Source organism: Ovis canadensis, chromosome 4 (genome assembly GCF_042477335.2).
Source record: "Ovis canadensis isolate MfBH-ARS-UI-01 breed Bighorn chromosome 4, ARS-UI_OviCan_v2, whole genome shotgun sequence".
NCBI lineage: Eukaryota > Metazoa > Chordata > Mammalia > Artiodactyla > Bovidae > Ovis > Ovis canadensis.
The window spans coordinates 51,883,210-51,897,653 of record NC_091248.1 but is presented as its reverse complement, the minus strand read 5'-3'; the positions used below and the strand labels follow the sequence as shown (position 1 = coordinate 51,897,653).

At 37.5% G+C, this 14,444-nt stretch overlaps 1 protein-coding gene across 1 annotated transcript in view; it reads right to left on the bottom strand.

Moving 5' to 3' along the window:
* Window positions 1-14,444, bottom strand: part of SEMA3E (semaphorin 3E) — a 274,042-nt gene that overhangs the window by 112,709 nt on the left and 146,889 nt on the right. Inside the window, exon 2 of the mRNA XM_069586651.1 lies at window positions 8,583-8,743. Within this exon, the coding sequence (XP_069442752.1) occupies window positions 8,583-8,743 (161 nt within the window). The remainder of the gene's footprint in view (window positions 1-8,582; window positions 8,744-14,444) is intronic.

The following is a 14,444-nucleotide window of genomic DNA, read 5'->3' as shown; positions in this document are numbered from 1 at the left end:
TAGATGGCATCACCAACACAATGGACATGAATTTAAGCAAACTCCAGGAGATAATGAAGGACAGGGAAGCCTGGCGTGCTGCAGTCCATGGGGTCACAAAGAGTTGGACGCAACTTAGTGACTGAACAGCAACAAACAGAAACACATGAGCACTTTTTGTTATGTTGCAACATAAAAAAGAAAGACAAAGAACAAGTAGGGATACCAAAGAAAGCCAGTTAAAAGCCAAAAGCACACATAGAAAAGCCTAGAATCAATGCTCTTCATTATATCATAGATCTATCGATGGAGCATATATGATTCAGGAACAATATCACATTAACGTAACAATATCAGGTTCAATTGCAGCCTTGCATCAGCCTGAAGAGGGTCCTTAATACCACTGCAGAATAAGGATGCTGGAAGTGAAACTGTTGAATTTATAAACTTTATTGATCCTTTTTTGGAAAAAATTCAGACACTGAGCAATAGGTTTTTTCAGATGACTTCTAAAATATATTCTAATTTGAGGTTCAATTTGGTTTTGGAATTATAGTTTTACTATGGATGCATAAATCATTCAAAAGGATATGCTAGAATGTATGTGTGTACATGTGTAAACACAAGCTCAAAATACAGATTAATTTTAGGATTACTCATCACTGGAAAGATAATTTGCTTATTAATATGAGTAAATCAGAGAATATCTCACCTGTCAATCATAATGATTAACATTCTTAAGATCTTTAATTTATAAGAAGCAGGGCTTATAATATTAACACCCTTTTTTATTTACCTTTCATCGTAATGTAAAATGAGACTTATTTAAACTATATTTCTACAACTGCAAAGTATTTGATAACCAATTCTTTGGAAAAAATACCAAAGTTCAGCTTTTCAATGTTGAAACAGTATCCAGACAAGAGAATAACCTCCATTTACTACCTCATTCTCCTCAGTCATTGGTTTTATGTGGATTATTTCTGGGACTATTTGAATACATTGTTTTGTGGGGGGGAGCAACTTTCTAGAGGATTCCTATATTTTGTTGACTAATTTTGTTTTCAGCTATCTTTTCAAACAGCCTTGGAAGATAGAAATAGATCCTCCCTCCAGGGCAAATAGATTTTTTTCTTGGTCAGGATAATAAAGGTAATGTCTCCCTCTGGGCAAAGGCTGGACAGGTTTGCTAGAAGACTCCTTTTAAGACTGAGAGTATTCTGAGCTGAACTTCCCTGGTGGCTCAGACGGTAAAGCGGCTGTCTACAATGCGGGAGACCCGGGTTTGATCCCTGGGTCAGGAAGATCCCTTGGAGAAGGAAGTGGCAACCCACTCCAGTACTCTTGCCTGGAAAATCCCACGGATGGAGGAGCCTGGTAGGCTACACTCCATGGGGTTGCAAGGAGTCGGACACGACTGAGCAACTTCACTTCACTTCATTCTAAGCTGAAAGTTGGTAAACTGGGTACAACATATATTCACTGTGTGTACAACATCTCCTTAGGCTGCTTGGCTCTGTGGGACTTGGGGAGCAAAAGACAACTGATGGAGACATGAGGCTCATCCAGTCTGCTGTACTGGGAGTGACAGAGTCCTCTGTCTCCAGGCCAGGTGCCCCCTGTCTTCTGCCAGCATCAATGAAACTATGACAGGCTGATTGTCTAAAAGCAAGGTAAAATTCACACACACACAAATAATATATTCTGCGGTGGTGAGGACAATACATGCTCCTAGGATTGCCAGAATGTGTTATTTCTAGCAGCAAACCTAATCGTGAGGATTGCTCTAGGAATAATGAGATCATTACTTCAGGCGCATCTTCAATGATATTCCCAGATAACTTTCAACAGATGGCATTTGTCCCTCCTCTAATGCTCTGAATTGTTTTTCTTACTTTTTCTTCCTATGATATCACAGTATGTGTACTCAATTTTAGCTGTCTTACTAGGCTGTAAGTTACAGAGGGCAAGGCAGTGACTTACTTCTGTAGCCCTAGAATGCCTACCTGACACAGGGTCTTTAATGCCATCACTGCTTATTCAGTGGCTACTGACAGATTTGTATCAGTCAACATTTCTTTATCACATTCTTCAGAAAGTTAGTTCACTAAAGGAGCCTACAATACAGTTTGAGAGAGAGATTCACTGACATGAAAAGGCTGCAATCAGTGTCAAGTAAATGAGACAAGCAGCACTTTCCAGTTTAATCAGGGAGGAAATCCTACAGAATTTAGTGAGTGTGAAAGACTGGCAGGATTTCCGAGGGCAGAGAAAACGGTCTTAACCAGATCACTGTGGGTTCACAGAGGGAAAGAAGTAGAAGATTAAGTTATGAACACTTAACCACTAAAGTCCAGCACATCAGAACTCCCCTAAGGAGTAACACGCTTGAGTTTTGTTTTATTGTTGTTTATACTTCAGTTTCCTTTGGTTTGTTTTTTTAACACAATTTAACAGGCTCAGGACTGTATTCAGATGTCCACTCAGGTGAGAAAAGACAAGAGAATGATCTCACTGGAAATCAGAAGTTATTTTAAAGCCATTATGTACAGATGTTCTGCCAAGACAGTAAGGGAAATGATTTTCTTCATTTGTTTTGGCAGTCAGGATGCCTTTTGGTTCTGCTCCAAAGTATAGCATCAACAAAAAGTCATAAAATTAAGCTATCTGTTCTGCATAAAGCGTTTTTAAAGGCAGTTAAACAACAGGGTGTAATGACATTTCCAAATTCTCTGCACCAAGAAAGGTACAAAAAGCAAAAGGTTAAATACACATGATTTCATCACAATATTCCTACTATATAATTTAATTGTTCTAATGCATTTTAACAGGCCATTTACTATTCTTGTATAGTTCAGATGAGAAAAATAAAATAAAAATTAAATTACAAAGTATTCTTTTCTGGACTCCCTATTGAACCTCCTAATTATACCAGGATTAAGAATTTAACTATTCTATTGTTACATGATGTTAGAACACTCAGAGATTCTGGAGAGCAAAAACAAATGAACAAAAAAGTAATAATTTAACTGTCTAAAAAACATTATTTCCTTTTTTTATTGAAAAAGATTAAATAAAATGATCTAGCAAATGTTAATCTCCCTTGGAATATATTTAAGTTACTAAAACACTATTATAACCTTGTTTAATATTCTCTTCCTAATTCTATTATTCTAATGAAAAATATTGTTTATATTTTAGTTTTTTATTTCTATATTTTACATCTATATATAGTACCAGTGCCCATCAACACATATATTAATTAAAGGTTCTACAAATGTCATTAAAATCAAGAAAATATATTTTGAATATAACACATTAAAAGAGACTTAATGGTTTATAAATGGTAGTTTTAACCTGTCACACTTCCCTCTTACTGTTTATGCTTTGTAATTAGTTATAATGACTGTCATTATTCAAATATTTTATAACCAGAATTATAATCTTCTGCATTACAGATAAAATTTGTTCTTGAAATGTTGATAATCAAAAGCTTTTGAATTAGAACACTATTATTATAACACAAACACTTCTGGCCTGGTAAAACTCTGATGTTGGGAGAGATTGAAGCCAAAAGGAGAAAGGGGCAGCAGAGGATGAGATGATTAGATAGCATCACTGACCCAATGGACATGAATTTGAGCAAGCTCTGGGAGATAGCAGAGGATAGAAGAGCCTGGTGTGCTGCCATCCATGAGGTCACAAAGAATCAGATATAATTTAGTGACTGAACAACAAATGCCCTTTTTAATGGATGAAATCTACTAAATTGCTATCATTAATGTGAAACACCATTTGCCATTTTATATGCAAATTATATTCTAATACCTTTCTCCCACTTTAAAAAAATGAAGTTCTAAAATGGAAGAATGTTTTTCACCTTTCATTCAATAAACTTCAGTGAGAAAAGTATAAATATTTTTATAAATAGAAGTGACTAAACTTTATTTATAGATATCCAAATTAAGTAGTGTAACTTTAGCCTTAAATAATAGTGGTAAGAATAATTTTAGAAGGAAAAAAAAGGTAAAATTTAGAAACAGAAAAGTCATGGGTAAAAGTTAAAGCAAAGATTTATTACTAAATATGGAATATCCGATGAAGTCCTCCCTGGTGCCTCAGATGGTAAAGAATCCGCCTATAATGCGGGAGACCTGGGTTCAATCCCTGGGTTGGGAAGATCCCCTGGAGGAGGGCATGGCAATCCATTCCAGTATTCTTGCCTAGAGAATCCCCATGGACAGAGGAGCCTGGTGGGCTACAGTCCATGGGGTCTCAAAGAGTGGGACATGAATGAGCAACTAAGCACAGCACATGAAGTCCTATAAAATACAGCTTAAATAAACCAACATTTACTTTATTTTTCAGGAAGCCTTGGTAATTCTCAAATATGCACAGATTGCAAGGGGCTACATCAATGCTGTCTTTGAATACCAGAGCTTCCCTGGACTCTCAACGTTGCCATAAATTAACAAAGGGGAAACAGTTCCTTCTTGTTCTTATCATTGGTTTTCCTCTGCTTCTGTCACCAACTACTGTTTCACTAGTCTATTAACCATCATTAAAGGAAACAGTAGCGATGCAAAGGCAGTAAGAACCAAGAGGAAAGAAACACCTGGTAACAAAAGGCAGAACTAATGGTAAGCTGAAGACCGATTTGGGAGACACAGTTCGCACCAAAGTAGCAGCCTGGTTCCCAATTGTATGGTGTAATAGAAATAGCTTAGGCTTCTGAGACAAATGAACTTGGTTTTAAGTTCTAATTGCTACTTACTGGCCTCGTGGCCTTATTCTCCTCTTTTTTCCATTTACCCAACATGCTGCTGCTAAAGCAATCACCCTAAACTATCTTCTCATTATGTTATACAAGTACTCAGACTCTCCCACTGGCTCCTGCATTGCTTAAGTTTCAACAGCTCAGCAGTAAAATGTTCTTCAGGATCTGGTCTAAACCATATTTCCATCCTTAACTATCATTCTCCCCTGTTCCCACCCATATGCCCCCACCTCACCTATCTACTTCAGCCAAATCATTATTTCAAATTGCTCTAAAATTTCTCAGCTTCTTCCCTGTCCTCCCTACCAAACTGTGTGAGTCAAAATTCCTACTATTCAAAGCCCACTTTTAAATTATATCTCCTCCAGGAAACCCCAACTCTCAGTTTATGCATATTTTCTTAGTGTTTTATTTGGGCCTTTATTATAGTTCTCCTCAAATTTTGCTATCTATGACAGATGTGTATGTATCTTCTCCATTGCACTAGGCAAGAACACTGGAGTGGGTTGCCATTTCCTTCTCCAATGCATGAAAGTGAAAAGTGAAGGTGAAGTCGCTCAGTCCTGTCTGACTGTTCATGACCCCATGGACTGCAGCCTACCAGGCTCCTCCATCCGTGGGATTCTCCAGGCAAGAGTAGTGGAGTGGGGTGCCATTGCCTTCTCATTCTGCTATTGTTACATAATGATCGGAATCTCAAGATACCTTAATATTTTCACCTGAATAATGATTTCCTCTAGCTCAGTCCAAAACATTTTGCACCAAAAGACTTTAGACAAAAGTGCAAAGAAAAAAAAAAGTTTAAATAAATTTCTTAGGAAGTTCCTGATGAAATCAGAGTTTAATCTAAGTATCGTGTTATCTGTAGATTTTAGAGACTTTTCAAGAGAGTAATCTGCAGAAATTTTTTCTGGCAGGTTGGAGGATCTCATGAGATAAAACAAATGGGATAATAAGGGTAGAAATTTTACAGTGTTACCACCAGGACTGACTCTTCCATTTTTGAGTGAAGGTTAAGGGTCTTTTATGAATGTGACATAGATACAAGAGAACAGAATTTCAGGGTGAAAGTATCATTACATAGTCTGGGAAATGCTATGAATGAATTAATTTATAAAGCAAAGTCAGTATCTAAAAAACTAACAGTAAATTTATTAAATGGTAGTGAAAGTGAAAATGTTAGTTACTCATGTCTGACTCTTTGTGACCCAATAGATTATAGCCCACCAGGCTCCTCTGTCCATGGGATTTCCCAGATAAGAATACTGGAGTAGGTAGCCATTGCTTTCTCCAGGGGATCTTTCTGACCCAGGGATCAAACCTGGGTCTACCTGCATTGCAAGCAGACTCTTAACCTTCTGAGATACCAGGGAAGCCAGTAAATGGTAAGTTCTTACCTATTTCAAAATTGCACAGGAAAAATCAGTCTAATGTATATATAATAGTACAAGTTCTGATTGTTATAGTTGATCCTTGAACAACATGGGTTCAAACTGTGAAGGTCCACTTAACATGTGGATTTTTTTCAGTGAATACCCTAATATTCAGTGAATACCCTAATATTTGTCCACTTTAACAAATGAGAAAGCAGAAGAATAAAGGGATTAAGGAATTTGCCGAGTACCACAAATGCTAGTGAAGTGAAGTGAAGTCGTTCAATCGTGTCGGACTCTCTGCCGATCCCATGGACTATAGTCTACCAGGCTTCTCTGTCCATGGGATTTTCCAGGCAAGAGTGCTGGAGTGGGGTGCCATTGCCTTCTTCAGGGGATCTTCCTGACCCAGGGATCAAACCCAGGTCTCCTGCATTGCAGGCAGACGCTTTACCCTCTGAGCCACCAGGGAAGCCCAGCTACAAATGCACAGCAAGATTTAAACTAAAAATTTAACTTGTGTTCCTCATTCAATCTTCATACCCCCACAACAAAGGAAGTCCAGACCCAAGTAACACAACTGAATCTAATAACTAATGCTGAATAAAACACAACAAAAAAGCAACCCCAGAAGACTACAGTAAACTAGTGTGTATCATTTTTACATAGCTTAAAACCAGTAACTCTAAACAATATACTATAATAGGGGAACACTCATTATGATAAAATAATTCTTTAACATTTAAAATTAGTAAATAAATAAACCAAAAAATCCATCGGAGTGATGGCTTCTAGGCAGCAGGAGACACAGGAGGAAAAGAGGGAGGAGTCAAAAGGTAACTGCAAGCAGTGGGAATGGTGATGATGTCATTCTTGAGTTGGCCAGTGAGTTCTAGGTATTTATTTAACTATTATGTCTTCTAAGATATTTACATTGTTTATTACTTTATGTAATAAACAATGGGCTTCCCTGGTGGCTCAATGGTAAAGAATCTGCCTGCCAGTGCAGGAGACCTGAATTTGATCCCTGCGTCAGGAAGATCCCCTGGAGAAGGAATTGGCAACTCACTCCAGTATTCTTGCCTGGGAAATCTCATGGACAGAGAGCCTGGTGGGCTACAGTCCATGGAGTCACAAAATAATTGGACATGAGACTAAACAACAATAATTCAAGCAAAAGAAAGAGAAAACATTTAATCTGGGGGAAGGGGAAGAAGTGTGATCTATTTTCCTAATTATAATAATGTATATAGTTCAGTTCAGTTCAGTTCAGTTCAGTCGCTCAGTCGTGTCCAACTCTTTGCGACCCCATGAATCGCAGCACGCCAGGCCTCCCTGTCCATCACCAACTCCCGGAGTTCACTCAGACTCACGTCCATTGAGTCAGTGATGCCATCCAGCCATCTCATCCTCTGTTACTACTTAGCTAAAAATTGTGGTACAGCTATAACAGGAAGATGACAGGGCAGATGAGTAGGGGTTGCTGCTGAAATTGTGCAGAATTTAGCTACATCACTGTAAGAAAAGGAAGCAAAAATCTTCATCTTCCTTTACAGAAAGTCAACAGATATTGTCTAAAACTAGTGATATCAAGAAAGAACAGTATACAAATGTCACTTAGACACATAGAGATAAGAACCAGAGAAAATGAGACTTTTAAATTATTTCCTCTAGAGATTAGGAATTGGATGGGATGAAGGTGTTCTGCTTTTTTGATAATTTTTTAAATGACTTTAAAAAATATGGACATTGTTCATTTTGACAATCATAAAAATATACAAGTAAATTATAAAGAAAATGTATTATGTAATATATACCTTTATGCCAAAAATGCTATAGTCTACATATATCTGAATGTTTTATGTAAGGTTGATATAGTTCTGGAAACATATTAATTCAACTCTATAAGCACAGATTGTAAGAACCATTTTTCTTCTTATAGTTAACCTTCTCAGAAAAGTTGAGTGCTTGCCTGTTTTAATATATTTTAATCCTTTAGGTTTAAAGAGCATCCATCTGAATTAGTGATCTTACCAATAGAAATACATGAGTCAGCTACACTGAGTTCACACATCCATATTTCTTCAGGCTGGGATTTTTGGAGTAATAAAGCCCAAAGGGACTTTAAATCAGAATATGCAGACCTAGATGTCAGGACAGTGGGTGTGGTACAAGGGCCACTAGGCAAGAGAAAGTCTCAATGCATCAACCAGAAGTCTTTTGGGGATTTGGGGATCAGTGGTGTGCTAGAAAAGTTTATTCTGCATTATTTATAAATCTTCTCAAAATGATTTTCTTTTTAATGTATATTTTATTTCTTTCAATTATATTATCACTCAGAATGTTCATGTGGTCAAGACAATGAAAAATCTAATCCAAGTAACACCCATCCAAGAAGATTTCTCTCTTACTCCTTTTCTTTCTCTCCTGAAATATAGTTTACTCTTTCATACCTCTCTATAGCCACTGCTGATGTGTTCTAAGCTGAGGGAATATACAAGATCCTTGCCTCCCACGAAGAGTCTCTCTTGATATTCATCCAGCAGCATTGTCTGGAGATTAAGAAATCCAAAACGGCTATGAAAGACCGATGTTCTGTTTAGATCCAAGAGCTCTGAAATGCAAAACAAAATGTACCCTAAACACAGAGAAAATACCAATACCTTTGTAATACTTTTTTCACGGCTCTATTTTCACATGTACTTTTACTGTGCAGTTAACATTCATTCATTTTATCATAAATACAAACTCTAAAATTTATTGTTCAGAAAGATTAAAAATATATAATACACTGTCAAAACTTGGTTGTGTGTTTGAAAGTTGCTAAAATAGTAGATATTCTAACTATGTAAAGGGATGGATATTAACTAAACTTATTGGGATAGTCATTTCTTGATATGACTTGATATCAAATCAATATGTTATAAACAGACTCATACAACATTATAGTTCAACTATATTTTTTAAAATAATTGTTCAGCATTTAAAAACAGAGTATAATGGAAATAAGTTACAATGTGCACAAATTATAATCTTTTTTAACTTTATGAATGGAAAAACTTTGATACAACTTAATATGTAAAGTCAATAGCCTATGCTTTTAAATACAGAGTTATTTTTCACGAACTTTAATGTAAAGCACTACATAGAAAAGTCATTCCACTATGACTTTTATATTTACTTCTCTACATATAATAAAAATCCCAATTCTAAAACAAATATCCCCAAAACATGTCCATTTAATTCCAGATGAACACCAATTCAGAAAAAAAATGTTTCCACTTGAAACTGGTTGAGAAAGTCATGTCCAAAGTCAAATCACTCGAGTCTGGAAACTATCAGGACTGTGAATGCAATGAAATAAAACATGGTAGTATTCACCACAGTGGGAATAACTGTTAAAACTGACAGGGATCTACTGTCTAAAACTGTGATTTAGGCCACTGTTTATGTACTACTCTTACTTCAGAAGGACTAAAGAGCCTCTTGATGAAAGTGAAAGAGGAGAGTGAAAAATTTGGCTTAAAGCTCAACATTCAGAAAACTAAGATCATGGCATCTGGTGCCAACACTTCATGGCAAATAGATGGGGAAACAGTGGAAACAGTGGCTGAGTTCATTTTGGGGGGTTCCAAAATCACTGCAGATAGTGATTGCTAAGTCGCTTCAGTCGTGTCCAACTCTGTGTGACCCCATAGACGGCAGCCCACCAGGCTCCCCCGTCCCTGAGATCTTCCAGGCAAGAACACTGGAGTGGGTTGCCATTTCCTTCTCCAATGCATGAAAGTGAAAAGTGAAAGTGAAGTTGCTCAGTCATGTCTGACTTTGCGACCCCATGGACTGCAGCCTTCCAGGCTCCTCCATCCATGGGATTTTCCAGGCAAGAGTACTGGAGTGGGTTGCCATTGCAGATAGTGATTGCAGCCATGAAATTAAAAGACACTTACTCCTTGGAAGGAAAGTTATGACCAACTTAGATAGCATATTAAAAAGCAGAAACATTACTTTGTCCACAAAGGTCCGCTAGTCAAGGCTATGGTTTTTTCAGTAGTCATGTATGGATGTGAGAGCTGGACTATAAAGACAGCTGAGCACTGAGGAATTGATGCTTTTGAACTGTGGTGTTGGAGAAGACTGTTGAGAGTCCCTTGGACTGCAAGGAGATCCAACCAGTCCATCCTAAAGGAGATCAGTCATGGTTGTTCATTGGAAGGACTGATGTTGAAGTTGAAACTCCAATACTTTGGCCACCTGATGTGAAGAGCTGACTCATTTGAAAAGACCCTGATGCTGGGAGGGATTGGGGGCAGGAGGAGAAGGGGACGACAGAGGATGAGATGGTTGGATGTCGTCACTGACTCAATGGACATGAGTCTGGGTGAACTCCGGAAGCTGGTGCTGGACAGGGAGGCCTGGTGTACTGTGGTTCCTGGGGTCACAAAGGGTCAGACATGACTGAGTGAATGAACTAGACTGAACTTACTTCAGAAAGTCAGAATCTGCCAAACCTGTGGTATTGTTTGTTTGTTGAAGCTATTTCACTGCATATGGCAGTTTATTACTTATGATTGGTAAATGATATGTGAGAGACTTTGAGGATGAGAAAGAGTATGACTCCAGTATGAAAAACCCTGGAGGCTGAAAATTCCCAAGACGCCTCCTTGGAAATATTGACAAGTTAACAGATAACTTCATTTCCCAAAAATCTTCCTAATGCAACTGACAGAGAAGGTTAAATGTTGGTAACCAAAACACTCAAATCCAGATAGCAATATGAAATATGACAGATCTACATTATTTTGTCCACCCTTACACTATATCTGAGAAAAGAGAAATGAAGTATTTTTTCCCCTCTATTAAGAATGTATTAACTTCTATTTCTCTACTCTGAAACTGCTGATGCCCAACATTTCATGGGACAGGGCTAACTTTAAATCTTTAGTTTAAAATAAGCAATATTGCTAGCATCAAAGTATCATTTATAAAGGTAAAACTTGTGATATTGAATCATTTGACAACTCATCTAAATAAAGAACTTAAACTTTTTAGGGAGAGATGGAAATAATAAGGCACTTTATTTAGGGAGGATGAAAATAGGAATTTGAGAGATTTAGGGGTTCTTTAATTCTGGAAGACAAATTTTTCCTACTTGGTAATTTTGTCAAGGTAGAATCACATTATTTTCCTTTCTTACTAGGCAGTCACAGAAAGAGATGCACTTTTTAGGAATTCAATACCATAACAAAATATAAATCAAAGTTCTCCACTGCCATTATACCTTGTCTTTATATGTAATCACTTAAGGTGTTACATCAGGTCTGAACAGCAAACTATTTTGCAGAAAAAGCTCCCTAGTTATTCTGATATATTTCTAAAATTCTTCAAGTGTTAAGTATGGTGAAATCATTATCTGAACATATTTAACTGATCAAAGAATGGGTATATGCTAAGTAGAATTAACAGATCTCTAAACTACAGACTTACCAAGAACAGTAGGTACAGAGTTTAGGAGACTAAGTTGGCTGGAAAATGAGAGAAAGTCATGAAAGGAAACAAATATGAGGAACTTACCCCAGAGTGTTGCCACAGTTGAGTACTCATTGCAAATTTTAAAAGTATGAATTGGAAAGAGAGGCAGCCTCACCAGTAAAGGAGGCCCTCCGTCAGTGAATTCCAGTAGGGATGGAATGCCCTTGCTTTTTCCCAGTGAAGTCATTAGAGCCTCATTACCTCCATATATACCTAGAGATGTAGACATCAAAACTTCTACTTGTTTTTATGACTTGCCAGCTTCTGAAGTGCTTATTATGCTTACAGTATTTTTATAGTGTAAAGGTGGTAGTTCCTATTTTTTTATCAATAATAAGAAGAGACTAACTACTGATGCAATAGTGACATACAATTGTGATATCCAATAGTGAATACTGACGGCATCACCGACTCAATGGACTCAAGTTTGAGTAAGCTACAGGAGTTGGTGATGGACAGGGAAGTCTGGCATGCTGCAGTCCATGGGGTCGCAAAGAGTCGGACACAACTGAGCTACTGAGCTGAACTGAACTACTGATCCACCAGTCTTATTTTCTTTTAATATATCAGATTTTACTCGGACCCATCCTCCATCTATATGACCAAGTCTATCCCATGAGATAACAAAGATGAATTCATGTTTCTCTTGAGGTATAGTTTGGGAAATGCAAAGGGAAAAATTCCAACAAATGCAAATTTTTCACAAGTTCCTTGCTTATGGCCTTTATATTTATCGATTTTTTTCCACCACAGTGTAACAGTTTAAATTACTTTCATCCTTTAAGTGACTTATGAAGAAACTCAGGTGCCCAGAGAATAAATGGGAAAGAGAGAACTATCCTACAGATATACACTATTACAATGAAAAAAAAATTCCCACCCCTCAAAAAAGAGAGAGTGAGAGAAAGAGAGAATTAAAGTACAACAGATGTGTATGCCATTATGAAAGTCCTGGAGGCTGAGAAGCTGAGGAGCCAGGTTCTGGTCTTGGCTTTGCTGTTAATTACCTGAGGAACCTCGAATAACCACTTAACCTCTTTAGACTGGTTTCCTCACATGTTAATTACCCTTCTGTCCTCTAAATTATTAATTATTTGCCTAAATTGCATTTTTAAAATGGAGGTGATAAAACGTTCAGTCAGTTCAGTTCAGTAGCTCAGTTGTGTCTGATTCTTTGCGACCCCATGAATTGCAGCACGCCAGGCCTCCCTGTCCATCACCAACTCCCGGAGTTCACTCAGACTCATGTCCATCAAGTCAGTGATGCCATCCAGCCATCTCATCCTCTGTCATCCCCTTCTCCTCCTGCCCCCAATCCCTCCCAGCATCAGAGTCTTTTCCAATGAGCCAACTCTTTGCATGAGGTGGCCAAAGTACTGGAGTTTTAGCTTTTTTTTAGTTTTCAGCTTCTTTTTTCCTTCCAAAGAAATCCCAGGGCTGATCTCCTTCAGAATGGACTGGTTGGATCTCCTTGCAGTCCAAGGGACTCTCAAGAGTCTTCTCCAACACCACAGTTCAAAAGCATCAAATCTTTGGCCCTCAGCTTTCTTCACAGTCCAACTCTCACATCCATACATGACCACTGGAAAAACCATAGCCTTGACTAGACGGACATTTGTTGGCAAAGTAATGTCTCTGCTTTTCAATATGCTATCTAGGTTGGTCATAACTTTTCTTCATTGTTAAAAACATACAAATCCAAAGACAGATATTTTTAGTCTTTCAAAGTATAGTGCTGAATCTATATTTTTGACATCTTCAAAAATGGAGTGATCAATGAAAAATTCTAAATAGCTGATGACCCATATTTAAACTCGCCTAAAGGGAAAGTGGCTTCCTGGTGGCTCAGATGGTAAAGCATCTATCTACAATGTGAGAGACCTGGGTTCGATCCTTGGGTTGGGAAGATTCCCTGGAGAAGGAAATGACACCCACTCCAGTACTCTCGCCTTAAAAATCACATGGACGGAGGAGCTTGGTGCAGGCTAGTATCCATGGGGTTGCAAAGAGTCGGGTACGACTGAGTGACTTCACTTTCACTTTCAAAGGCAAGTGGTTAAAACATTAATTTATGACTTTTCATATATTTAAAGTATTATAGAGTCAGGAAATACTTTTAGGTTATCAGGAATTTGGGATCTAATTTATTCTGATTCATTCATATTGCCTCAGAAAAAACTGTTGCCAAGATATGCCTGGATACATAAAATTGAATATGATGTACATGCCTTAGGCAGTAAGTTAAGAAATTTCATTTCACTTATAAAGACAGTTCCTGGGATAGTTCCTGTTATTACTTTATTATTATTATTATTATTATTATTTTGTACTTTACAATATTGTACTGGTTTTGCCACACATCAACATGAATCTACCATTGCAGCAGTGTTTATAATAGCCAGGACATGGAAGCAACCTAGATGTCCATCGGCAGATGGATGGATAAGAAAGCTGTGGTACATATACAAAATGAAGTATTACTCAGCCATTAAAAAGAATACATTTGAATCAGCTCTAATGAGGTGGATGAAACTGGAACCGATTATACAGAGTGAAGTAAACCAGAAAGAAAAACACCAATACAGTATACTAACGCATATATATGGAATTTAGAAAGATGGTAATGATAACCCTGTATGTGAGACAGCAAAAGAGACACAGATGTATAGAACAGTCTTTTGGACTCTGCAGGACAGGGCAAGGGTGGGATGATTTGGGAGAATGGCATTGAAACATGTATAATATCACGTAAGAAACGAATCACCAGTCTAGGTTCGATGCAGGGT